Source organism: Mizuhopecten yessoensis, unplaced genomic scaffold (genome assembly GCF_002113885.1).
Source record: "Mizuhopecten yessoensis strain PY_sf001 unplaced genomic scaffold, ASM211388v2 scaffold10115, whole genome shotgun sequence".
Classification (NCBI taxonomy): Eukaryota; Metazoa; Mollusca; class Bivalvia; order Pectinida; family Pectinidae; genus Mizuhopecten; species Mizuhopecten yessoensis.
The window spans coordinates 189992-216832 of NW_018408386.1; the positions used below are offsets into that span (position 1 = coordinate 189992).

Consider the following 26841-nt stretch of genomic DNA (forward strand, 5'->3'; position numbering starts at 1 on the left):
TCATAACCTTGACGCTTTAGTGTTTTTGATTCTGTATCATTCTGTTAGCAGAGAGACAAATTGAAAACCAATCTAATGAAATATATCAATGAGAATTCAGTCACGTTATTCTTGATGCCACTTCTTAATTTTTATAAATTTTGAGAGCAAACACATTTTTTAAAAATCTGATACTGTACTCTATATATATGGCAGGCATGGTCTCTCAGCGCATACATGATCATTCTTTCTTAATGATTTTTAGAAGATTTTATTGTTGGAAAAGATAGTGATATTTGGTTATCAGGTTTTTGTGTGTATACTGCTGTAACTTTGATTGTAATTATTTGTAGGTCTGGCTCCAACTGTTTGGTGAACAGCGTCCTTGAACTTTGGAGCTACAATGATGCCAATATAGTTGCGGCTAGCGCAACTGACATCCTCAATACGATAAACACCGCCACTGTTAGGTATGCTTTAATCTCCGAGATATTTTACGTTTTAAGTTAAATCTGAGAAAATGTTGGTTTCATCAATATTGGCAACAAATCTTGGTCATGTGATTAACATTTGCTATTTGACTTGTGAAACCTTTAACATTTTTTTATTTTAAACTTACTAGAGGTTTAATTTGTTAAAAACAAAATTAGAATTGTTTCATAAATCTCTGATGAATTGGAAATGAATGTAAGATCCTCTCTATAGTATATATTTTATGTTATAAAAGCAGAAAAATGTTCCTTACGGACGAAGAAATAATATAAAAAGAAAAAATCTCGACAACGAGTCTTTAGTATACTTTCATCTCATCAAGGAGATTCTTCAGACTGTTCATTGAAATAGAAATTATGATGTCATAACGTATGACATCACATACTAGTTCGCTATAGCGATGTCCGCTATATGCAGACCCACCATAGCAATGTCACAGCAATAAAAATACATAATAATGGTCTTAAGGTAAAGAGTACTATTTGTTTAGGATTTATAATTACTATTGTTACTATTATTTATGAGAAAATAAATTCCCTGTGTGGAGCGAACTCAGTACCACTACATTACTGATCCGACACACCACCGATGTCACTACAACGGATCAATTATGTACAGTGGTGTAAATTTATTAATATATTAAACGCTTTTCTAGACAAAGAGAAAAAACCTGATAAAAAACACTCATCAGAACTGGTGTATATATTTCATATTTAGATGATTTTGAAAAAATCTTTTCCACAATGAAATAAACTTATGCAATGTCGTGTGTTTTGTTTTGCAGTCCTCTGTATGGTCGGCCGTTTGATGTGACAACCGTGTTGGGGAGTATATCCTACAGTAGTGGCACCACGGTCAGCGCTGCTGAAGCGGCCAAAATAACCTTCTTTCTAAATGGAGATAGTACAGTGAGTCTTTCCTATATATTTTCCCAGTAAACTTTTCCAAATAAATTGAAAAAAAAAAAAAAAGAGAATAAATCATGTGATTTTAAGATATATATATTACATAATGGAAAAGATTAAATGTTCATGTGAAGAGGGTAAGAATTGAAAAAATAAGATGTGTTAAATGACCGACTTCAAACCTAGCAGCTTTCACCACCCTTGACAGGGCTCTTCAAACATTGGAGGGTTCCAATGGTGGAATAATCTGGGCCCGTATTCATGAAACCTTTCTAATGCTCAAGCATGGATTCTGTGCTAAAACCACTTTTCTTGTATCTCTCATAAATCATGTCCAGCAATCAAAAAGTCAATTGTATACATTGTTCGGCTTGAAGTCTCTTAAATATTTTCCCCAAAACATCGATTTAAAAAAATAAATATAAGCCGAATAAGAAATAAGACTTGAGCACAAAATCCATCGTTGAGCATGAGAACAGTTTTATGAATATGCCTTTCCCATTTCAGTTCATTCTAGAAATGACAATGTTTTCTTTTCTTGAGTGATAAAGTATAAATTACTTGCAAATTTCAACACATTAATTAATAACCTGTTGGATGTATCAACAGTAACTACTTACTTTAAATTAAATACCTTCATGAGGTCATTCAGCTACGCGAGTACATGTGTGTAGTAACGCTGAAGTTAGAACATTAACACTTGTCTTTACCTGATAGTTGTCTTGTCTTTACCTGAAAGTTGTCTTTACCTGATAGTTGTTTTATCTTTACCTGATAGTTGTTTTGTCTTTACCTGATAGTTGTTTTGTCTTTACCTGATAGTTGTTTTGTCTTTACCTGATAGTTGTTTAGTTAGTTATCATTTGAAGCTGCAGGTCATCGAAAACATTTAGAGTTAAAAGACATTTGTTGACTTTCATTTCACAAATATATAAAGGATATAAAGACAAAATGATTAGTTCCATGTATTGCCAATATTTAAAAAAATATTACATCATATTGGTTATATCATTTGATATAAGCTGGACCATTATCATATTATCTTTTGGTTACAAAGAGCTGCATTAAATAATTCTACATGTACAATGTAATGTTCAACAATTGTACTGAAACAATTTCAAAGTTATAAACTTATTGTTTGAATATTTATTTATTTTAGAACAAAGATGAATCTATGGCCTGGGAAACCAAGATGGTAGACCTGGTGCAGAATACACAGAACAGTGCTATCTCCGATTACTATGTCCTGGCCACTAGGAGGTATTCCACTTTACTTGCCTTTTGAGGATATCGATTGTTTACAATGTTGAAAACTTAAAAGCAAAATTCCTGCTGTGATAACAAACTATTTCATTTCACATCTGATTGTGGTATTTGTGCTAGTAAATTAAAAAAAATACTGTGTTGAATTTGTACATACTTAGGTACAAGTATAAGGGTCAAAAATGGTAAATACATACAGAAGAGAGACTTGGAGAGATCTCCACCATTATCCAATTATCTATGAATTTATTGTGAACAAGAATTTATGTCAGCTTGAGTATGACATTATACACAACAATTGTATAATAATGGATTTTTCATTCAGTTTTTCAGATGTAGCCAGTGATGCAATAGGTGGGGACATATCTTTACTCAGCGCTGGCTACATGATAGTAATAATTTACATCATCATCATCCTTGGCAGATTCAACTGTCTTGATTTCGGGGTATGTGTATACTTCTGTATCCTCTCAATGTTTAAGCATACAAACAAAAGTAAACTGAAGCTCTTTGAAACTAGTCAATGCTAGCACAAATAGAAATCAGTCCTAGCTCACTGAAATAAGTCTGTATTTGTTACTGTGTGTAGCCTCTTGTTAGTGCAGAGTAGGTGAGTATGTGATTAAAATATTAATTTGTACAAATTTCTATGTAAAGGATTTCAAATATTTTAGAATCTTATGTCTTTCATATTTAAAGACACTAGACATAGGAAAATGTATTATTTGTTTTTAAACAAGATAGCACAATGAACATGTAAATCTAAATCAATGTTTTCTGTTTGGTAGCTTATTAAGTTTAGGGAATAAATTTACGATATGCCTTGGTCCATGATGTGGGATATATATAATAATCTGTATTGTACATTTCATTTTGTATAAAATATTATCACCAATTTTTCCTGAGCTTTGGAAGCAGCAAAACCAAATGATAAAATTTGTCTGTTGATCCCAGCTGGGTATTGCAGTGTGTGGAATTCTGGTGATAGGGTTGTCGTTGGGATTTTCATACGGACTTGCATCTGCTGCTGGCTGGAAGTACACTCCACTGCATTCCATTCTTCCTTTCCTCCTACTGGGTAAATAATACCACTTAGTTGTCCCACACACATCCTTGATCATTTGGTTGACTGAGCATTATATTCCTTTATTTGTTAATAGCCAAAAGTTTGCTGTAGAAATTTGAATTTAAGCTGAATTGGTTTTGCATCATTAGTAGCACTTACAAACAGAAGCCTGATGATCGGCAGTTAATAAGGCTGTTACGGTAGCCATATTTGATTTAGTTTTGAACAGTTGAACACACTATTCCATGGCTATTCCGTCTTTGTGTATTGCAGAGTTGTCTGCTCTTGCGAGCAGGTATTGATTGTTACGTCATTTGTTTGTGAGAGTACTAACGTCATCAATTTTTGAGAAAACAACGTAACTTTCTCGCACAAACCAATGACGCAACAATCAATACCTGCTCACAAGAGAAGATAACTCTGCAATACGCAAAGACAGAATATGCATTGCAGAGCTTGACTGACTTTTGGTCCGACTGTTGAGGTGTGACATTACAACATCTGTTTGATAATTTCTCAATGAAGGGGCTCCAGACAACCTGATTGGTTCAGAGTTATGTAACAATGTTATATTTACTTATTTTAGACATTCTTTTTTTGAGATTTACAAAAATGTATTTGTCAGCAGTATGGGAATTTGATGTATAATTATTGAATTTGATCTAAAATATTTAAATCAACCAATTCTACAGGTATAGGTGTGGATGATCTGTTTGTGATCATGGGTGCCTACAAAAGTCTGCCGATTGGGTATCTGGACAGACCCATTCATGAGCGAATGGCAATGACCCTGAAGCATGCGGGAGTGTCCATCACTGTCACATCCCTCACTGACATGTGTGCTTTCGGAATAGGTGCCACGACAGTAAGTCTTAAATGTAGTAACGACTATGTTATTTGCTGGAATATAAAAGATAAAAAAAAAATCTGATTATTTTGTTGTACAAAATGTACAAGGTTCTTTATTGGTAGAACCCTTTTATGATTTTATGTTATTTGTGCCAACGTCAGTTCACAATTTATCAGGAAAGTGAATGTTTGAATAAACTCAACAGACCTCTCATCTCAAAGTCAAGTCCCAGGTTTATAAAAGTGATTTGTGCATTCAAGTAGCCTCTACTCTACTCTACTCTACTCTAGAAGAGGACAAATATAGGCATAGCCTGTTGTCCATTACTTCTTATTTTTCAATAAGTATTACAGAAATAGAAATCAAACTGAAAGAAACCTCTAGAAATAAGGTTGATAGGTTTTATAGTTTCAAGAATTACAATATGTCAAATATAAGTAGCCTGACTGCATAAATTGAGGTTGTTCTTGGTTTTGTGATAAATAGTGCAGTTACAATGTATGTTTCGCAAGTTAGGTGAATAATTGATACTTTTCACAAGTATATGACACATCTCAAATGAAAAGTTAAAACAATATATTCAACCCATGTGTGAAATATAGAAGTAGTACGTGTTATTTATTATTAAAGCAACCAAGAATATTCTGTTAATTACATTTCTCATTTTAAAGACATTGGCTTATATAAATTGATAATTGGTCTTCAACCAAAAGAAACTGAGACAAGGAATGCTGTTTCAACTTAAAGACATCAGAGCTACATTAATATCATAATCGACAATGTCCATGGTTTGTTATTTCACATAAGCCCTGCTCTCTGTTTCAGGGATTGAGTGTAAAACCTGATAATTGACCCTTACAAATCTGATAACTTCCTTTGTAGATACTGCCAAACCCTGCTGTCTGTTTCAGGGATTGAGTGTAAAACCTTATAATTGACCGGTACAAATCTGATGACTTCTTTCGTAGGTACTGCCAAACCCTGCTCTCTGTTTCAGGGATTGAGTGTAAAACCCGTACAAATCTGATAACTTCCTTTGTAGGTACTGCCAGCACTGCTCTCTGTTTCTGGGATTGAGTGTAAAACCTGATAATTGACCCTTACAAATCTGATAACTTCCTTTGTAGGTACTGCCACACCCTGCTCTCTGTTTCAGGGATTGAGTGTAAAACCCGTACAAATCTGATAACTTCCTTTGTAGGTACTGCCAGCACTGCTCTCTGTTTCAGGGATTGAGTGTAAAACCTGATAATTGACTTGTACAAATCTGATAACTTCCTTTGTAGGTACTGCCAGCACTGCGATCGTTCTGTGTGTTCTGCTGCTTGGGTATACTGGCGCTGTTTCTGATGGCGGCCACCTTCTTCGTCGGCTGTATTGCTCTTACAGCTAAGAGACGTGACGCTGACAGAAATTCGTTGGTATGCTGCTACCGACACAATGCAGACTATCGGCCGAACGAATGCAGTAAAACAGAGCTCTTTGTCGCAGCAATTAAGAAGTTTTACGCACCAACTTTGATGCGTCTACCTGTGAAGGTAATTCCTATTCTCGTTTCCTGATTATAATAATTTGTGTGTAGGATATTTTTCATTTTTTACAATAATTCATCATTTAAGTATTGCAGATTTTTTCATTTCTTCATATTATGCTAGTAAATATATATTGTTATGTGCTAAGCTCCTTCTCCTGCACCGATTGACATTTCTGTAGTGAGTTGATACAATTGATAAATTTTGAAAGCTTAATAAGGAAGCTTTAAAGTTTTAGATGTTGTTGCACAGCATATTATGAGTTGTATAACTGCTACATTTCATGTTGGTAGTATATTCAGCTTCATTCACCATTAGAACTGAATTAATGATTTCTCAACCTCAATTTATTTTCAGGGTAAAAAAACTGAATTAAGCAATTTTTAGTCAAGTATATACCTTGTAAGATTGGTGTTGATGGATAAACATGAAATTCTGACCCCTGAGAAGTAAATCACTCAGTATATAGTTTATAACACTGAAACTTTTTTTTCTCTGAATACAGATAGCTGCTATGGTTGTGACCGCTATCTTCCTTGGATTTGGTATTTGGGGGTTTGTGGTGCTGAAGCAAGACTACAACCCCATCTGGTTCATTCCCTCCGACTCCTATCCCTACAAGTATGACGGTGCTAGTAACAAGTACTTCAACACGGGTGCTCAGGCCTCCGCCTACTGCAGTAAGTGTTATGTACAGTTCGTGGCATTTTCTGGCCTCGGCCTACTGAAGTTTGTGTTATGTACAGTTTGTTGCATTTTCTGGCCTCGGCCTACTGAAGTTAGTGTTATGTACAGTTCGTGGCATTTTGTGTCCTCCGCCTACTGAAGTTAGTGTTATGTACAGTTCATTGCATTTTCTGGCCTCGGCCTACTGCAGTAAGAGTTATGTACAGTTCGTTGCATTTTCTGGCCTCGGCCTACTGCAGTAAGTGTTATGTGCAGTTCATTGCATTTTCTGGCCTCGGCCTACAGAAGTTAGTGTTATGTACAGTTCGTTGCATTTCGTGTCCTCAGCCTACTGCAATAAGTGTTATGTACAGTTCGTGGCATTTTGTGGCCTCCGCCTACTGCAGTAAGTGTTATGTACAGTTCGTTGCATTTTCTGGCCTCGTCCTACTGCAGTAAGTGTTATGTGCAGTTCGTGGCATTTTGTGGCCTCCGCCTACTGCAGTAAGTGTTATGTACAGTTCATTGCATTTTCTGGCCTCTGCCTACTGCAGTAAGTGTTATGTGCAGTTCGTGGCATTTTCTGGCCTCGGCCTACTGCAGCAAGTGTTATGTGCAGTTCGTGGCATTTTCTGGCCTCGGCCTACTGCAGTAAGTGTTATGTGCAGTTCGTGGCATTTTCTGGCCTCAGCCTACTGCAGTAAGTGTTATGTACAGTTCGTGACATTTTGTGGCCTCAGCCTACTGCAGTAAGTGTTATGTACAGTTCGTTGCATTTTCTGGCCTCAGCCTACTACAGTAAGTGTTATGTACAGTTCGTTGCATTTTCTGGCCTCGGCCTACTGCAGTAAGTGTTATGTACAGTTCGTTGCATTTTCTGGCCTCAGCCTACTACAGTAAGTGNATTCTCCTGCAGTTTAGATTTGTAATGTGATTAAATACCATGCAGTTCTAATAGGTATCATAAATTTACTGCATTAATACACTCTATATACATTTTGTTGAATTAATGATTATTGTGTGCTCAGAGGTCATGATTTTAGTTAGCTACGTGTGGTGCTCCGTGGTCCTGACTTAAGTCCACTAAATGTGGTGCTCCAAGGGGTCTTGATTTTAGTTAGCTACGTGTGATGCTCCGAGGTCCTAACTTGAATCTGTTACATGTGGTGCCCCCGAGGTCCTGACTTAAGTCTGCTAAACATGGTGCTCAGAGGTTGTGCTTTTAGTTAGCTACATGTGGTGTTTAGAGGTCCAGACTCTAGTCCACTACATGTGGTGCTCAGAGGTCCTGACTCTAGTCAGCTACATCTGGTGCTCAGAGGTCCAGACTCTAGTCAGCTACATGTGGTGCTCAGAGGTCCAGACTCTAGTCAGTTGCATGTGGTGCTCAGAGGTCCAGACTCTAGTCAGTTGCATGTGGTGCTCAGAGGTCCTGACTCTAGTCAGCTACATGTGGTGCTCAGAGGTCCTGACTCTAGTCAGTTGCATGTGGTGCTCAGAGGTCCTGACTCTAGTCATCTACATGTGGTGCTCAGAGATCCTGACTCTAGTCAGCTACCTGTGATGTTCAGAGGTCCTGACTCTACTCAGCTACATGTGGTGTTCCGAGATCCTGACTCTACTCAGCTACATGTGGTGTTCCGAGGTCCTGACTCTAGTCCGCTACATGTCGTGCTCAGAGGTTCAGACTCTAGTCAGCTACAAGTGGTGCTCAGAGATCCTGACTCTAGTCAGCTAGATGTGGTGTTCAGAGGTTCTGACTCTAGTCAGCTACATGTGGTGCTCAGAGGTTCAGACTCTAGTCAGCTACATGTGGTGTTCCGAGATCCTGACTCTAGTCAGCTACATGTGGTGTTCAGAGGTCCTGACTCTAGTCAGCTACATGTGGTGTTCAGAGGTCGTGACTCTAGTCAGCTACAAGTGGTGTTCAGAGATCCTGACTCTAGTCAGCTACATGTGATGTTCAGAGGTCCTGACTCTAGTCAGCTACATGTGGTGCTCAGAGGTTCAGACTCTAGTCAACTACATGAGGTGCTCAGAGGTCGTGAATATAGTCAGCTTCATGTGGTGCTCAGAGGTCCTGACTCTAGTCAGCTACATCTGGTGCTCAGAGGTCCAGACTCTAGTCAGCTACATGTGGTGCTCAGAGGTCTTGACTCTTGTCAACTACATGTGGTGCTCAGAGGTTCAGACTCTAGTCAACTACATGTGGTGCTCAGAGGTCGTGAATCTAGTCAGCTTCATGTGGTGCTCAGAGGTCCTGACTAAAGTCTGTTAAACATGGTGCTTATTCAGAGATGTTGACTCTTGTGAGTTATATGTGGCACTTAAGAGACATCAATTCAAGTGAGTTACATTTGTTTGACAGATGTTGACTTGTGATTTAATGTGGTACTCTGATGTTTATTGGTACAGTATCTATAGCGTTGGTGTTAATTTGGTGCCCAGTTTACTTTCTTGTGTATTATGCATATGTATGTTTACTAGCAAGTGAGGAACAAAATGGGATCTTTATAACTAACAAATTATTATTTTCACATTACAGAAAACATTGATTACTTCTCAAGTAAGACCCAGTTCGATTCCCTGTACACCCAGCTGACAGGTAGCAGCTACATATCCACTGGGTCAACAGACAGCTGGTTCAAGTCCTTCACTGACTGGCTCAGTACCACCAGTACTGCCTCCGTCACCTCCAGGTTGGATGGCTGTAAGTTTGTACAAAAGATGTCCTTAACTCATTCACCCCTGAAATGTCATAATGAACTATTCCAACCTTTGAATTGGATGAGTTCAAATGTGTCCTCAGGGGTGAATGAGTTAACTGGACTAACGAAGAAGCTTCATCATTATAAAAAAAGTGAAATACAATGTAATTTAAATTTTGCTTGATTTATAATCCTTTTTATTTCATCAAATAGTTTTAATGGATGTTGTTCTAGAGTCTAGCTCTCTTACCATTCTGTGTAGAATCATTAGACGCTTGTATGCAAGTGAGGGTATTGGAGACAGTGGCATGCACTAAAACAGGTCACTTCCTATATTTTACTACTTGGCTTAAATTGCATCAAAATCTTATCTTGGACACATATTTGTCATTATAATACAGTATCATCAAAACTCTACATCTTTGGAAGGTATAGTATTCTGTACTTCAAAACCAGGTCACTTTGACCTACATTTTAATCTTTGACCTATATTAATACATTCGTAAGATCTTATTTGGGATATCTCTTCATAAAACTAAAAGTTATAACGAACATGATCATCAGAACTGCTATGCAGGAATATGTCTGACTCATTTAAGTGAAACAAATGAACTTAATAGTTAATACCATACAATGGGCTTACTGATAGATAAATTATTCCTAATTCAGGAAGGAGTTTTTCATTAAATCAAGCCTTAATCCCCCCTTACCCTTTCCAGCTGTCAATATCAACACACATGGTTGGGGACAATGGCAGTAGGTTGTCATCTTGCTGTATTGAGTTGGCTGTCTGTATATCTAGATATTAATAAGCATTACACAGTTGTATTTTATTGTTGCAGCTAAATACCCAACTACCTCGACAAACTTTTATGATCTGCTGTACGAGTTTGTGACGACGGAGGCGACAGGGCTGCGTCACAGAAGTGAGGTAGTGTTCACCAACAACTCCGGAGTCCTTGGCGTGTCCGTAAGTTTAACATTATGGAAGATGGCACGATCAGTTTATAATGACTAATTCAGACCTTTCCCAGTTTTGGGGTTAAGGCAGAAAATCTCAACCCAAAGAATAAGACCTTAATGTCCAATCTGAGACTCGGCCAAGATTGTCTGTCTTGCTTTCAAAGGAATTTTAAAAATTCATACATTTTTGTTTTCCATTTTATTTTCAAGTGTTTCAAAATGAAAGATATTTCAATTAAATTTCAGTTGAAATATACCAGTGTAATATTGTATTAAGATTTTAAAATGCATAAAGGTATATAAAACAGCTATACAAGTTCGAGATTTATTTGTTTGACAGTCCATATTATTAGAATTGTCAATCACTATCACTACCAGGAACATAGCATACTAGATTTTTCTCCCGTCATGAAAAGATATCAAGCCATATTTAAGCTCAGACTTGCTTTGTAGGCATCCTACATAAAATTCACGCACATAGTTTTAACCGACTCCACAAGTAAGATCAACGCTATGGAGAATACCATGAGTATTGTGTCCGACCTCTTCTCCGACGACAACTGTTTCGCCTATGGCAGACTGTATTTACAGTGGTACACAAACAAGGTAATGATTCAGGTTTAATGTTCATTCATATTCATCTTTCAGTTAACTAATAAAACCGTTATACAGATATATGGAGTAGTTTTTGTCGCGAAATATTGCTACGAAATATTTATAACTTTCTGATATGCCTCAAATTTAGTTTTGTGCATTATGTATATTTTGATATACATTTATACAACACTCAATAACTTCAAAAATTGTACATCATCACCGAATTACTCCATAGGGGAAATTTTTTGCTATAGTTTAACCTTCGCCTTTTTGGCCTTCGTAATAAGGGGATATTTGTCATAGGAGTGAATACTAGTAAACATCGTATTAAACATAAGCGATCAACAGTGAAGGGCGAAACCAACACTGGGCAAATGCAGATTTTACCAGGTAGGGTGAAAGTTTCACAGTATATTTTTACAGTGCGAGTCAATGGGATGTTTCACTCATATCGAGCTGCACATAGACCGATGGCATAAGAATGGTGTTAAATGATTCGTTGTGTTTCACTCTAGGTTATCCAGACCGAGTTATACAGGAACCTGGGACTAGCTGCCCTCTGTGTGTTTGTAGTCTGCCTCATCCTCATAGCCAACCTCTTCACAAGCCTTATGGTCCTTTCCTGTGTCATCTTCACGCTGGTAAGTAGCACCGTATTACGATGATCTTCTGTGAAAACAAGCATGAGCTGCATGTTTAAAACTGTAACACCAGTGAGACAGAGGATTTGGGTCCAGTAGGGGAAATAGAGGGAGTTCATGGGGCAAAAGTGGATGGATTGGATAGAGGGGGTACTTCCATGTTATTGTATTAACATCGTTGTGTCTCAAGTAATTTTCAACGGATTAACTCCAAAGGATACTATGACAGCTCTGACAAGTTGGATAACCACGATTATCCGACTGTAATTTACTGAGTTATGTCCCCTGAATCAGTGTAGCGAGTGCAATAACACTTATCTGACTGTAATTTACGAGTTATGCCCCTTGAATCACTGTTGTGAGTGCAATAACACTTATCTGACTGTAATTTACGGAGTTATGCCCCTTGAATCAGTGTAGTGAGTGCAGTAACACTTATCTGACCATAATTAATAGACTTGTTGATTCCCCTTGGTTTCACTAATGCAATACTTCATGCATTCCCTGATGTTTTATTATACTCATTGATCTACCAGATATGTTGAATGGTTTCTCCTTTAACATCAATTACTCACAAATATTTCATTCCGTGATACGAACAACTGCTCATGAGTACCGCTTTGCAGTAGCCTTGTTTCTGTTGGGTTTTGTTTCCCTTTAACTTGTGGTAGTTCTCAGTGTTTGGTGATACTTGTATTTATGGGTGTATTTTAGATCTCTATACAGGTCTATATATGTCGATCCCTTGTAAGGTTTTATATCATAGATATGTTGTATTTCCAGCTGGATGTCGGTGGGATGATGAACTTCTGGGGACTGACCATTGACACAGTGACCAGTATCATCCTAATCCTGGCCATTGGTCTGGCAGTAGATTACTCCGCTCATATTGGCCATTGTTTTATGACATTTACTGGGGACAGAAATGGTTTGTACTAATTCAGTTATAATACCGCTAATTTTAAAATTTCGGAATAAGATTCATCCGTTTGGTATGAATAGTAAACACTCTTTGCTTGACAAAGGAAACGGACATTTGTGAAAGCTCAAAAATTAATTAAGATTTTTAATTCCAGCTTTGTGTTCAAAACAAACTTTTAGCTGATTACTTTGAAATTGTTAAATTACCTGAAAAATATGTTGATAAATTTCCAATGTTTTCATTAAAAATAAAAAATAAAACAAAATCGTGCGGAAAACAGTTGCCTTGTTAGTATCTTATTTATCATTAACAAAGTCAGATTTACTTTTGGGCGAAATTATACATCTTTTTAAAAAAAAATTGGAACAATTTTCTGTTCTTATTACTGATTATAAGGGAAGAATCCCCTCAAAGATATTATCATATTTTTAATTAGAATGATATAGACTTAATGAGACTGTTGTGTTGTAGCTCGCGTTCGTGCCACCCTTGTTGAGATGGGAAGCCCAGTGTTCAGCGGGGCTTTCAGTACGTTCCTGGCATTCATCCTCCTAGCCTTCAGCAATAGCTACGTGTTTACCACATTTTTCAAGGTAAGAAATTGATGGTCTCTGTCACTGCTAGCGATATTAATGATTCCTGAGCAGCTATGCTAGCTATGCTTAGCTATATGAGTTTGCAAAGCACAAACTGAATGTGTTTCTGCAGGAATTAACTTAGTTAACTGAAATAGCTATGCGTGTCTGCACTGGGATCAACTGAATGTGTCTGCGCTGGTTTCAATGTCATGTGTCTGCAAGGGTCAAAAGAAAGTTTGTTTGTGGAGTTTGACTGAATATCACTGTAGGATTCAACTGAATGTTAATGTAGGGTTCAAATGAATGCATAGCTCTTAACCGTCCCTCATTAGGAGGGAGACTCCCTCATTTTGCCCAAAATTTACCAATCTCCCTCGAAACTCACTCTTTCAAGTCAAAACTTGCACCAAATCAAAATCTTCATCCTGTGGTCAAATGGTCTCCTAGTTATTGCAGGGTGTGTGTAATGATCATAACAGGTCTGTCTAAACCAAATGAATGCTGTTTGGAGTTATTTTGATACATAAAAAGGGACAGATAAATTGAGTTTTAGTCACGTTTCACACGCTTTCTCCCTCACTGAAAATGTGGAATGAGGGAGATCTTCCTCGTTGGTGATTTCAGAGGTTGACACCTATGAGAATGAGTCTGCAAGGGTCAAATGAATATTTGTTTGAGGAGTTCAGCTGAATGCCACCAGGGTTCAACTGAATGTCGATGAAGGGTCCAACACCACCTACGTCTGAAGGGTTCAACATAATGTACATGTGTCTGCAAAGGTCAACAGAGCATGTGATGTGTGCAGGGTTCCATTGAATGTCAAAGTAGGGTTCAACATTACATGTGTGTGCAAAGGTCAACATAATGTACATATGTCTGCAAAGGTCAACATAATGTACATGTGTCTGCAAAGGTCTACATAATGTACATGTGTCTGCAAAGGTCAGCAGAGCATGTGATGTGTGCAGGGTTCCATTGAATGTTAAAGTAGGGTTCAACATTACATGTGTGTGCAAAGGTCAACATAATGTACATATGTCTGCAAGGGTCAACACAATGTACATGTGTCTGCAAAGGTCAACAGAGCATGTGATGTGTGCATGGTTCCATTGAATGTCAAAGTAGGGTTCAACAATACATGTGTGTGCAAAGGTCAACATAATGTACATGTGTCGGCAAAGGTCAACAGAGCATGTGATGTGTGCAGGGTTCCATTGAATGTTAAAGTAGGGTTCAACATTACATGTGTGTGCAAGGGTCAACATAATGTACATATGTCTGCAAAGGTCAACATAATGTATATGTGTCTGCAAAGGTCAACAGAGCATGTGATGTGTGCATGGTTCCATTGAATGTCAAAGTAGGGTTCAACATCACATGTGTGTGCAAAGGTCAACATAATGTACATATGTCTGCAAAGGTCAGCATAATGTACATGTGTCTGCAAAGGTCAACATAATGTACATGTGTCTGCAAAGGTTAACATAATGTACATGTGTCTGCAAAGGTCTACATAATGTACATGTGTCTGCAAAGGCCAACTTAATGTATATGTGTCTGCAAAGGTCAACAGAGCATGTGAAGTGTGCAGGGTTCCATTGAATGTCAAAGTAGGGTTCATCTTAGTGTGTTTCTGCAGGGTTTAACAGAATGAAAGTTATAGGTTCAACTGAATGAGTGTGTGCAGGTAGCACCCGATGATTCCTCAGGAGGAGAGGTAATTGTGTATCTCTAACAATTAAACTCACGTTTCCTAAATCAACGTTGTGTAAGGTAGGACAGTATTTTACAGTGACATGTAACATGATTGTGTGAACTTTTAATATTTACAGGTGTTTCTGCTGGTAGTGGTGTTTGGGGGGTTCCACGGATTAGTGCACATTATCTGAACTTTAATATGTACAGGTGTTTCTGCTGCTAGTGGTGTTTGGGGTGTTCCACGAATTAGTGTACATTGTCTGAATTTTAATATTTACAGGGGTTTCTGCTGGGAGTGGTGTTTGGGGTGTTCCATGGATTAGGGTACATTGTCTGAACATTAATATTTACAGGTGTGTCTGCTGGTAGTAGTGTGTGGGGTGTTCCACTGATTAGTGTACATTGTCTGAACTCTAATATTTACAGGTGTGTCTGCTGGTAGTAGTGTTTGGCGTGTTCCACGGATTAGGGTACATTGTCTGAACATTAATATTTACAGGTGTTTCTGCTGGTAGCAGTGTTTGGGGTGTTCCACGGATTAGTGTACCTACCCGTGCTCCTCAGCTGGATAGGACCCTTGCCATACATGACTGCCGAACGCGGGGAGAGTGGAGCAGGGGAGGTGGAACTGAGAATCACATCAGCTGACCTCAACCATAAATCACGCTCATCGTTACAAGGAGAAACTAATCTAGCAATGGAAAATAAGGTATTTAGCTGATAAGTTGTAGAGAAAATGTTGATCTCATGTGCAATATTTAAAATGAGGTTGTCAGAACCTTACAACACCTTAACCCTTTCACCACTGTAGACCATAATGGACTCATCCAGATCAATGCAAGGTAGAGTCTACTAAAGTTACATAGGGTTGAAAGGGTTAACATTCCATAATATCAGTGGAACGGGCTATCAGTCCAGACGGCCATTAAACATTCCCTGATATCAAAATATGTTGATGATAAATTAAAATGCTACTGTTAAAAATATGATTGATGTTCGCTAGTAATCAAAATAACTTGGTGCGACCCAGTTAACACTACAACTGACTGGAACACACGATACAGTCAGAAGTGTATTTTACATCTTTGTTGAAAATAAAAAAGTGTGCAGAATAATACATAATTGCTATAGAATGTTGTCTATGCAGTGTTTCTTCACCAGAGTTATGCAGCAACATGTTGAGTTTGTGGACTATTATTGTACCAAGATATCTGCCTGAACAGCACTTACAGAAATTACTCTGTATACAGGATACTGAACAGCACTTACAGAAATTACTCTGTATACAGGATACTGGACAGCACTTACAGAAATTACTCTGTATACAGGATACTGAACAGCACTTACAGAAATTACTCTGTATACAGGATACTGGACAGCACTTACAGAAATTACTCTGTATACAGGATACTGGAAGCCTTGTAGTTTTATTTCTTATACCTGTTAGCAGGTATCATGCGGGATGCAACATGTGGTGGAAAACATAATAATATATACTTGATTGTTTGCGTTAAAACATGTTTTTTCTGATAATAAAGTTATACTACCATTTTGATAGTTTTTTCAATAAATATCTACCATTTTGTCAATTTTTTACAACAAAATTGATCATTTTTAGTTATTTGTTTTAAATTACTATAAACTGACTTCTAGTACTGTATTCCGGAAAACTTTTGTTCTGAAGTATTGGCCCTTCACTGGTAAAATATCAATTTACCCAGTGTTAATTTCAACCTTTGTAATATTACTATATGTGGTATATCATGTTATTACATTGGCTGTCTTGATAAATTTGCCCTCATAACAGGATGCAGAAAGTGTGGAAGTTACACTAAGCTCAACAATTCCAAGGTATACAGTATTAATGCAGCTTCTAGATGACTTACCCCTGTAGATGCTTTTCTTCATCTGTTTCTTTGTGTTGATGTCCTGTCTAGGTTGAAGACCCCCAGCTGCAGTAGATCAGGATTACAGAGATTAGGGGTGAACTTGCATCTTTATCATTTAATCGTCGAGTTCCTGTTTTTGTATTATTTTTTTTCCCTTTTATTTGAAATTTGAGTTGTTGAATATTTTCTGTATTTCCTACTTCTCTTTGAGGTGTAGTTGTTGTAAAACATTTTCTTTATTTCCTTTAAGTTGTTGACTTCCAGTTGTTGTGGAATATTTCCTTTCTTTTCTTTTCATTGTTTAGTCACTGTTGTTGTAGAATCCATCTGATTGTTGATTTACAGATATTTTCATTGTTTCCTTCTCATTGTTGAGTTGCTGTAGAAACAGGTCTAGCTCACCCGCACAATTTCTTCTCTAAACTTATTTAAGCTTCCAAGTTTTGACAATCTTTAAAGGACAAGGGTATAATGCTATTACTTCTTCTAAAGAACTGAAAGACCTAAGATAATGATATTTAGGCATTGACTACCAAGGATAGAGTGCTTTAAAGCCTCTTCATATATATGACCTTGACCTATTTTCAGTGTCACAGAGGTCAAATATGTTAAGAAACTTCAATCACTTTGAACAGCCTAGAGCCATGATACTGGAGTATACTATGGAGACCAACAGTTTTGATTTTTTCTGTAACAGATTACAGTGGTCAAAAGTCAGTCTGGGCTGTAATAAGTATAAAAAGCTCTTTAGTGCCATAAGGCCCAGGGTCAGGCTATTTTGGCAGTGGGTACCCAGTAACTAATTCATTTTTCAAGGTCACAGGGGAAAAATATCCTAATACAAATGTAGCTTCAAACAACATTATTTTAAGCACCTTAGGGACCTGGATCATGATACTTGGGTATGTTATATGTAGACCAGGGCCGTTTTCGTTTAAATGGTTGAACCGGTCGGACAACAGTTCTTCGTTTATTAAATAAGGTCGGACCTAGTAATCTGAAGCTGCTTTCAGGCGAACTTTGACAAAGCATTGTAAGGCCTGCATAAACATGTGCAGGTTCGCCAACATTTATATCCGAAATTGTTACATTTACAAACGGACAAACCGGTTGTTCCACATAAACGAACAGGCCCCAGCAGTATGAATCTTTTCCAATATAACATGTTGGGAAAAAGTTCAACTTTTAGTGTTGTCCAGGTAAAAGATCAACATTCTATAATGTGGTGAGAAAAACTTTAAAAATCTTCTTCTTAAATTCCATAAGGCCCAGGCTCATGATGTTAAGCCAGTATGTATCTGAGGTAGAGTGTTGTAAAGTGTCCTCATGTCTTCATGGTCACAAGAGTCCTTGGATTCAAACAGAGAAGATCCCTACCTTATATATACCCAGGCACACTATCTGTCCACTTGGCATGAAGAGACACTTATTTAAGTAATGCTATAGGGATTGACTACAAGGTCCCAGTCTGGCCCCACACCAAGGAATTTAATCCAAGAGGCACTATGGCACAAATTATTAACTAATAACATCAATGGAAACATGCATAGAATTATAGTCAATATGTACAGTGAGATAAAGTCAAGAATAGTAAATAATGGAGAAACGTCAGATTTCTTCAGGTGTGAAAATGGAGTCAGGCAAGGTGAAAATATGTCATCTTTCCTTTTCTCCATCTTTCACAACGATATACAATGTTTTTTATCATCAGTGAATGTCAACGGTCTTAATTCGGTATCTGAATTACTTGAAAACAAGCTCGGTATGTACTTAAAGCTATTTTGTTTGTTATATGCAGATGACACTGTATTATTAGCAGAAACCCCAAACGACCTTCAAAACATGCTGGATGGTTTCAAAACATATTGCGATAAATGGAACATGAAAGTAAATATTAGCAAGTCAAATATCATGATTTTCAGTCGAGGGAGAATACCTGATGATTTGAGATTTAACTATGATGGCAAACCGCTTGAAATAGTCAAGGAATTTAACTATTTGGGTATTTTATTTTGTAAATCTGGAAGTTTTTCAAAAGCAAAAAATATACTAGCGCTTAAAGGAACTAGAGCCATGTACGAGGTACTGAAAAAGGGTAGATTGCATAATCTAACAATACAGTGTCAACTTGATTTATTTGACAAAATTGTTACACCAGTTTTATTATATGGTTGTGAAGCATGGGGGTTTTCTAATAATACTGTCATAGAAAGGGTCCATTTAAAATTCTGCAAATTATTACCTTAAATCTTCTACCCCTGACAACATGGTTTATGGAGAGCTCAGCAGGCATCCTCTTGGTATAGAAATTAAGACCTGAATGATATCAAATTGGTCAAAACTGATTCGAGGTAAAGAAAGTAAAATAAGTAATATTTTGTATAGATTATCAATTATTATCAACGAAGAAAAAAATGGTTCCTTCGCATGGATAGAAAGCATAATGAGTACTCTGAATAATTGCGGACTCTCTAACATCTGGTTAAACCAAAATCCAATTAGTCTATAGTGGCTTGTTTCAAAAATAAAACTTAACTTGATTGATCAGTTCAAACAAAACTGGGCAGAAATATGCAGAGATTCTCCAAAATCCACCATATACAGAGTCTTTAAGGAAGAAGTCGTGTTCGAAAACTACTTAAATATTCTCTCAAAAAATGATGCTTATACTCTTTGTAGGTTTAGAACCAGAAATACTAACTTATATATATTACCTGTAGGAGCCGGAATTAGGAGTAATATACCAAGACATGAACGTATTTGTCAATTGTGTGATGTAAGAGATATCATAGATGAATTCCATTATATATTTGAATGTCCGGCATTAGATAATGAAAGGAAAATTTCTCTATTCTCTATGTTAATTAGACGTCATAGTGTTTTATCGCTTAAGGTTATAATGTCATCTAAAAGAAAAGCATTCCTGAAAAAATGATGTACTTTTATCAAAAAAAATAATTCTGTCTGTTCCCCTGCATGAAAGTATTTATTATATGTAACTGCAGTACATCTCCGTTTCTATTATACTGTATCCCTCTATATAACCACGCATGCTAATTACTGTACATGAAATATTTATATATCTATCTCTCAGTATACCATTGTAATGCAAAGGTGTTGAGACAAATAAAATCAATCACAACATTGAGCCTTACCCTATTGCCATTTGCACAATTGCTGGGCGTTAAGACCCATTAGGAATGTTTTCCCGGGTCTGGCCCCATTCCTGGGGACATAGTACGTAGTCCCTGAGTCATAACATGTAAATTTATAGAACAAAGAAAAGTGTTGATATAGGGAGACAATGGCAAACCAATTATAGTCTGTTTCATACTTACTCCACAGGTAACTTACCTGTGTGAAAGTTACCCGTCTGACTTGTAGCTTTTCTGTGTATGTGGTATGTTAGGTTATGGATATATATGTTTTTTGAATATTTGAACAAACTTGGTAGCCCTTCATGCCAACATCCTTCTGGCCAAATATCATCACCCTGGACCTTTTGGTTATACAGAAGAAGTCGTTTAAAGGTTTTAAAGACAATTGACTCCTTTGACCTTGAATATGAGTGAAGGTCATTTGTTCGAACAAACTTGGTAGCCCTTCATGCCAACATCCTCCTGGCCAAATATCATCACCCTAGGCCTCTTGGTTATTCAGAAGAAGTTGTTTAAAGATTTTAACATATTTGACCCCTGTGACCTTGAAAATGGATGAAGGTCATTTATTTGAACAAACTTGAATTCGTTTAAAGGTTTTGAAGACAATTGACTCCTTTGACCTTGAATATGAGTGAAGGCCATTTGTTCGAACAAACTTGGTAGCCCTTCATGCCAACATCCTCCTGGCCAAATATCATCACCCTAGGCCTCTTGGTTATTCCGAAGAAGTTGTTTAAAGATTTTAACATATTTTACCCCTGTGACCTTGAAAATGGATGAAGGTCATTTATTTGAACAAACTTGGTAGCCCTTCATCCCAGCATGCTACAGGCCCAATATCAGTACCCTTGGCCTTTTGGTTATTGAGAAGTCTTTTGGAAGCTTTTAAGACATTTGACCCCTGTGAAGGGTTGCGGGTTCGCACCACGGCACGGCAATGTGTTGTATCCTTGAGCAAGATACTTTACTCCGCTTGTTCCAGTCTACTCAGCTGTAAATGAGTATGTGGTTGGGCAGTGCTAGAATTGTTGAATGCTAGATGTTAGCGCCGAAATGGCAGCTCCGGCTGTATATATATATGCTCCCCATGGAGTTGAGAAATGTATTGGCTGGTTGCAAAGGTTTAACCATGGATAATAATTTGTGAACCGCTTTGAGAGGAACTAGGATGTAATAAAGCGGTATAAAAGAACCTCCAATTATTATTATTATTATTATATATCTTCTAAGGAATCATGTCATAAAATTCCTGTACATGTGTACAGTACAGCTACCCTTTGTAGATAAGACATCATTTTAAAAATGATATTTATGAATTGTTTTACCCTCAAACTGGCACTAATAATTTTATTTATTATTTAAACACAAACAAATGAGGCCGAGATACAAAATATGTGGGATTGTTGCATCATAATAAAAAAAAGGCCAAGCAAAAAAAAATAGAACTGTTATTATGGCAATTATACACTACAGTCCAACAGTCAAGTGTCACACATTTTTGTTGTAAATTATCCCAGATGTAAGAGATGTGTGGCTATGTGTTCGCGTACTCCATAAAGTCCATCGTCTGGTTCTCAAGGTGTGTTTAGATATATTGGTAAAACTCATCGTTATCTCACTAATTATCATAGGCCGTGATCACTTCTAGTTCACCAGGATGGAAATAATAGCTTGGATAATTAAAGTTATTAAATTATTCTTATGATAGTTATGCTATACTTCTATCATCTAGGAATTTTTATTTTTTTAATATTTTTTTTTAAAAAGTTTAATTATCAACTGTTAAACACAACACTCTTAGTCACACATAACCATTCTTACTAGGTATTTAGGCATCTTATTAAATGTTACAATAATAAAGAAAAGTTTCATTTTATAACTATTCATATTATTATTTTAATAATATGTTTAAAGTACAAAATTATTACAAAATAAAACATCAGCAATACAAGAACTACAGAATGGATATATCCAATATATTTTGTTAATTTATATATAATTAATATTGAAGTATTTGAGTTTAAACATTTGATCATATGATCAGCTTTCAGCTTAGATAGATAGAAGGGTTAACCACAGGTGAAAACACAGGTAAATACTGTCAATACTACTCAGAAACAGACTATAACCATTCTAACGACATTCTTCTCCCCATGGTATTTTAAAAAGTGGGGGAACTGAGAACAAGCCATTGGTAGATATCCCCACCATATTACCATGTATACCATTGCTCAGCACAAAGAGATGAAAATACTCATGCTACAGTGATCGTCTCAGGGGTCATGTCTGCCCCAAGGAACTTAGTCCTTGAGTCATGACCTGGAAACAGTTGAGATCACCAACTTATAGCTACCGTATTATATGCATTAAGAGATGAACACAGGCATTTGCGAGTTTATCAGTTTTTTAATTGATTTTGAAAAAAAAAGACTATTGGCAAGTTAAATTCATTTCATTCCGAAAATATAGATCATATTGATTGTCAGAATGTGCCTGTGCTTTGCAGACATGTTCTCATTGATTGAATGTGGACTGCATAGTTTTAATTAGAATAGTTAATGCATATTAAGGAAATTAATAAATTTAAGAGTTTTGCATAATTTTGAAATTAGTTTACAAATGTACTTTGTCACCGAAAGTTGTAGACATATCCTGCTGTTAATGTGGTTCCTTAGATATAAATCTAGGTCAAAATGGACAGGAAATTAAGACACTGGCAGAGGTCGCCTGAAGGTTATTAGCGTGGTAATTAACTTTTAGAGTGTCGCAGCGAGAGGATTGGATTTATCGTCGGGCCAAGTAAACAAGAATATGTATGTTTACTTCAGCATATAATGCTTGGCATTACATTTCGAAGAAAAATCCACAGAGGGTATCTAAAACAATAATGGCTGCTTTTTTCATGTGTCTGTTTTATGATACAAGCCACAATATTTGGGGTACCTAGTAGTAGGAAGTGAGTACCTCTTATCTGTGTGAGACGGAGTGAAGACAGGTCTTTATCTGTTATCAACATTAGAATTTTGCCAAGTTATGTACATGCTACAGTCAGTAAGTAGCAATGTCACAACAGAAACATGAAATGTTGTTGTCATACCACCCTTATAGATAAACGGATGTTACAATTTAGTGACCACAATTTGAATTAATTTTTTTTTTTCATTCTGTACTTTAATTTAATTACTTTTTTTATTGTGAACTCAACTGGTTAAGCATACATAAGTTATGTCCCTAATTCAAATATAAAACAATGTAACATGAGGCTATCGCAGTTGGTACAGTTTTGACATTTTTCCATGATATTTAAAGTTCCAAATCACAGATATACAATCAGGTAATGTCTTGGTTTTTGACAAAGACTTAACATGGTGGTTATTTAAAAAAAAAAAAAAAAACTAAATTTGGATGACATCCTATCGTGATTTTGGCGATGATGTAGAGTACTGAGAATGGCACACCATATCACACTGGTTATACAAATGTTGTTTATTTCTATCCGTTAGGGTGCAGAAGCAATAAAACACATTATAGATATAATACTGAACAACAATTTTTATTTCTAAATGTATTATATTTTTATTACTGCATGAATTATATCAACCAGAAGCAAAAATATACACATGTCTATAATTTCTCTTTACAAAATCCTTCTAATGTGTTGTCCATATGCATTGTTATTTCTGGGGTTCTGACATGCTCACTTTGAAGTCATTGTGCACTCATATGAATTCACTAAACATAAAACTATTTTGAGAGGAACCAACAAATACTACATTACTATGACATGTAAACCCTAAGAGGAAAATGCACAAAATTTGGTTTTAAACAGTTCTGTAAGTTTACCAAACTGAAAAGCGTACCTAGTTGAACGTAAATATTTTAGTCGTAATAATATTTAAACACTTTTTGTACTTATGATAAACGCTTGATTATAAAATCATGGTTTACTGAATATTAAAGATATGTTTTGTTAATGGATAAGGTGTGTAACTGATGAATTGTCACAAAAGTGTCACGATATTAATATGCTTATATTCATGTAGCTTACCCTAAACTTCTCATTATACAAGCATGTCAAGTTTATAAAACCAATGGCAGGCAATGAAACACAGTTCGTGTCACGTAACAACAACATCCCAGTTCGTGTCACATAACAACAACATCCCAGGTCCTGCCACATAACAACAACATCCCAGTTCTTGTCACATAACAACAACATCCCATTTCATGTCACATAACAACAACATCCCAGTTCCTGTCATGTAACAACAACATCCCAGATCCTGTCTCGTCACAACAACATCCCAGTTCGTGTCACGTAACAATAACATCACAGTTCATGCCACGTAACGACATCCCAGTTCATGTCACATACCACCAACATCCCAGATCCTGTCACATAATAACAACATCCCAGGTCCTGTCACATAACAACAACAGCCCAGTTCCTGTCACGTAACAACATCCCAGTTTATGTCACGTAACAACAACATCCCTGTTCGTGTCACGTAACAACAACCTCCCAGATCGTGTCACGTAACAACATCCCAGTTCGTGTCACATAACAACAACATCCCAGCTCCTGTCACGTAATAACAACATCCCAGTTCCTGTCACAAAACAACAACATCCCAGTTCGTGTCACGTAACAATAACATCACAGTTCATGCCACGTAACGACATCCCAGTTCATGTCACATACCACCAACATCCCAGATCCTGTCACATAACAACAACAGCCCAGTTCCTGTCACGTAACAACATCCCCGCTCGTGTCACATAACAACAACATCCCGGTTTGTGTCACATAACAACATCATACCAGTTTGTGTCACATAACAACAACATCTCAGTTCCTGTCACGTAACAACAAGATCCCGGTTTGTGTCACATAACAACAACATCTCAGTTCCTGTCACGTAACAACAAGATCCCGGTTTGTGTCACATAACAACAACATCCCATTTCATGTCACATAACAACAACATCCCAGATCCCAGTTCATGTCACGTAACAACATCATCCCAGTTTGTGTCACATAACAACAACATCCCGGTTTGTGTCACATAACAACATCATACCAGTTTGTGTCACATAACAACATCCCAGTTCATGGCACGTAACAACAACATCCCAGTTTGTGTCACGAAACAACATCCCAGTTCATGTCGCGTAACAACATCCCAGTTCATGTCGCGTAACAACATCCCAGTTCATGTCGCGTAACAACATCCCAGTTCATGTCAGTAACAACATCATCCCAGTTCATGTCTCGTAACAACATCCCAGTTCATGTCACATAACAACAACAACCCAGTTCATGTCACGTAACAACATAATCCCAGTTCGTGTCACGTAATAACAACATCCCAGTTCGTGTCACGTAACAAAAACATCCCAGTTCATGTCACATAACAACATCACAGTTCATGTCACGTAACAACATCCCAGTTTATGTCACGTAACAACAACATCCCAGTTCATGTCACATAACAACAACATCCCAGATCCTGTCACATAACAACAACATCCCAGGTCCTGTCACATAACAACAACATCCCAGTTCCTGTCACGTAACAACAACATCCCAGTTCCTGTCACGTAATAACAACATCCCAGTTCGTGTCACATAACAACAACATCCCAGTTTGTGTCACATAACAACACCATCCCAGTTCATGTCACATAACAACAACATCCCAGCTTGTGTCACGTTACAACATCCCAGTGTCATGTAACAACAACATCCCAGTTCATGTCACGTAACAACAACATCCCAGTTCGTGTCACGTAACAATATCCCAGTGTCACGTAACAACAACATCCCAGTTCATGTCACATAACAACATCCCAGTTCATGTCACGTAACAACAACATCCCAGTTCGTGTCACGTAACAACATCCCAGTGTCATGTAACAACAACATCCCAGTTCATGTCACATAACAACAACATCCCAGTTTATGTCACGTAACAACATCACAGTTCATGTCGTGTAACAACAACTTCTTTGATTCTATTTTAACTTTTGGAGATATTGTTAGCTAGGGTGCCCATTGTGTTATGGGACAACTTCTATGATTCTATTAAACTTTTGGAGATATTGTTAAGCAAGGGTGCACATTGTGTTATGGGTAGATATTTTGTGACAACTTCTATGATTCTATTTTAGCTTTTGGAGACATTGTTAGCTAGGGTGCCCATTGTGTTATGGGTAGATATTTTGTGACNCAGTTCATGTCGTGTAACAACAACTTCTTTGATTCTATTTTAACTTTTGGAGATATTGTTAAGCTAGGATGCCCATTGTGTTATGGGTAGATATTTTGTGACAACTTCTATGATTCTATTTTAACTTTTGGAGATATTGTTAAGCTAGGATGCCCATTGTATTATGGGTAGATATTTTGTGACAACTTCTGTGATTCTATTTTAACTTTTGGAGATATTGTTAGCTAGGGTGCCCATTGTGTTATGGGTAGATATTTTGTATATTTTATATTCAACAGGTAATCGGCTTTACAACCTGTTGATAGATGATCAGACACAATTAAACGAACATTATTTTTAGGCTGTTGCTGTCAGATTGATTGTTTGAAAATTCTTCTCTCCCACATTTAAAATGTTCAAAAAGCGTATTTAGTAACTCTGATTTATGGATGCATGAAAGATGAAGCATGTGATACATGCACTTGGGGATACGGTAATTTATCATGTTGGACACCATTGGTTGTGATTAGAGTGATTACAGCTGTATCCAGAACTAATTGATCTTGTTTATATCGGTTACAGCTGTGATACAGAATCGTTTAGTTTATATCAGAATCGTGATGCATGCTTCCTGTACTTTTGTCCATCAACAGTCTGCGATCAGTTTCTGGCATGCTGGACTGATTCAGCTTGCCAAGCTATTCAATTTTTTCTTGTTGTTT

General features: G+C 37.0%; 1 protein-coding gene across 3 annotated transcripts in view; it reads left to right on the plus strand.

Moving 5' to 3' along the window:
• Nucleotides 1-26841, plus strand: part of LOC110459572 (protein patched homolog 1-like) — a 37882-nt gene that overhangs the window by 5455 nt on the left and 5586 nt on the right. Inside the window, exons 4-19 of one of the 3 annotated variants that reach the window (XM_021511901.1) lie at nucleotides 333-449; nucleotides 1256-1379; nucleotides 2536-2636; nucleotides 2965-3085; nucleotides 3594-3717; nucleotides 4398-4570; nucleotides 5842-6093; nucleotides 6593-6767; nucleotides 9299-9463; nucleotides 10304-10431; nucleotides 10878-11030; nucleotides 11537-11662; nucleotides 12446-12590; nucleotides 13056-13177; nucleotides 15360-15569; nucleotides 16798-16843. In XM_021511901.1, the coding sequence (XP_021367576.1) occupies nucleotides 333-449; nucleotides 1256-1379; nucleotides 2536-2636; nucleotides 2965-3085; nucleotides 3594-3717; nucleotides 4398-4570; nucleotides 5842-6093; nucleotides 6593-6767; nucleotides 9299-9463; nucleotides 10304-10431; nucleotides 10878-11030; nucleotides 11537-11662; nucleotides 12446-12590; nucleotides 13056-13177; nucleotides 15360-15569; nucleotides 16798-16821 (2260 nt within the window). In that variant the 3' untranslated portion in view covers nucleotides 16822-16843. Of the gene's footprint in view, nucleotides 1-332; nucleotides 450-1255; nucleotides 1380-2535; nucleotides 2637-2964; nucleotides 3086-3593; nucleotides 3718-4397; nucleotides 4571-5841; nucleotides 6094-6592; nucleotides 6768-9298; nucleotides 9464-10303; nucleotides 10432-10877; nucleotides 11031-11536; nucleotides 11663-12445; nucleotides 12591-13055; nucleotides 13178-14994; nucleotides 15085-15359; nucleotides 15570-16797; nucleotides 16844-26841 lie in introns of those variants that run through there. The other 2 variants (XM_021511899.1, XM_021511902.1) reach the window with 2 other exon arrangements.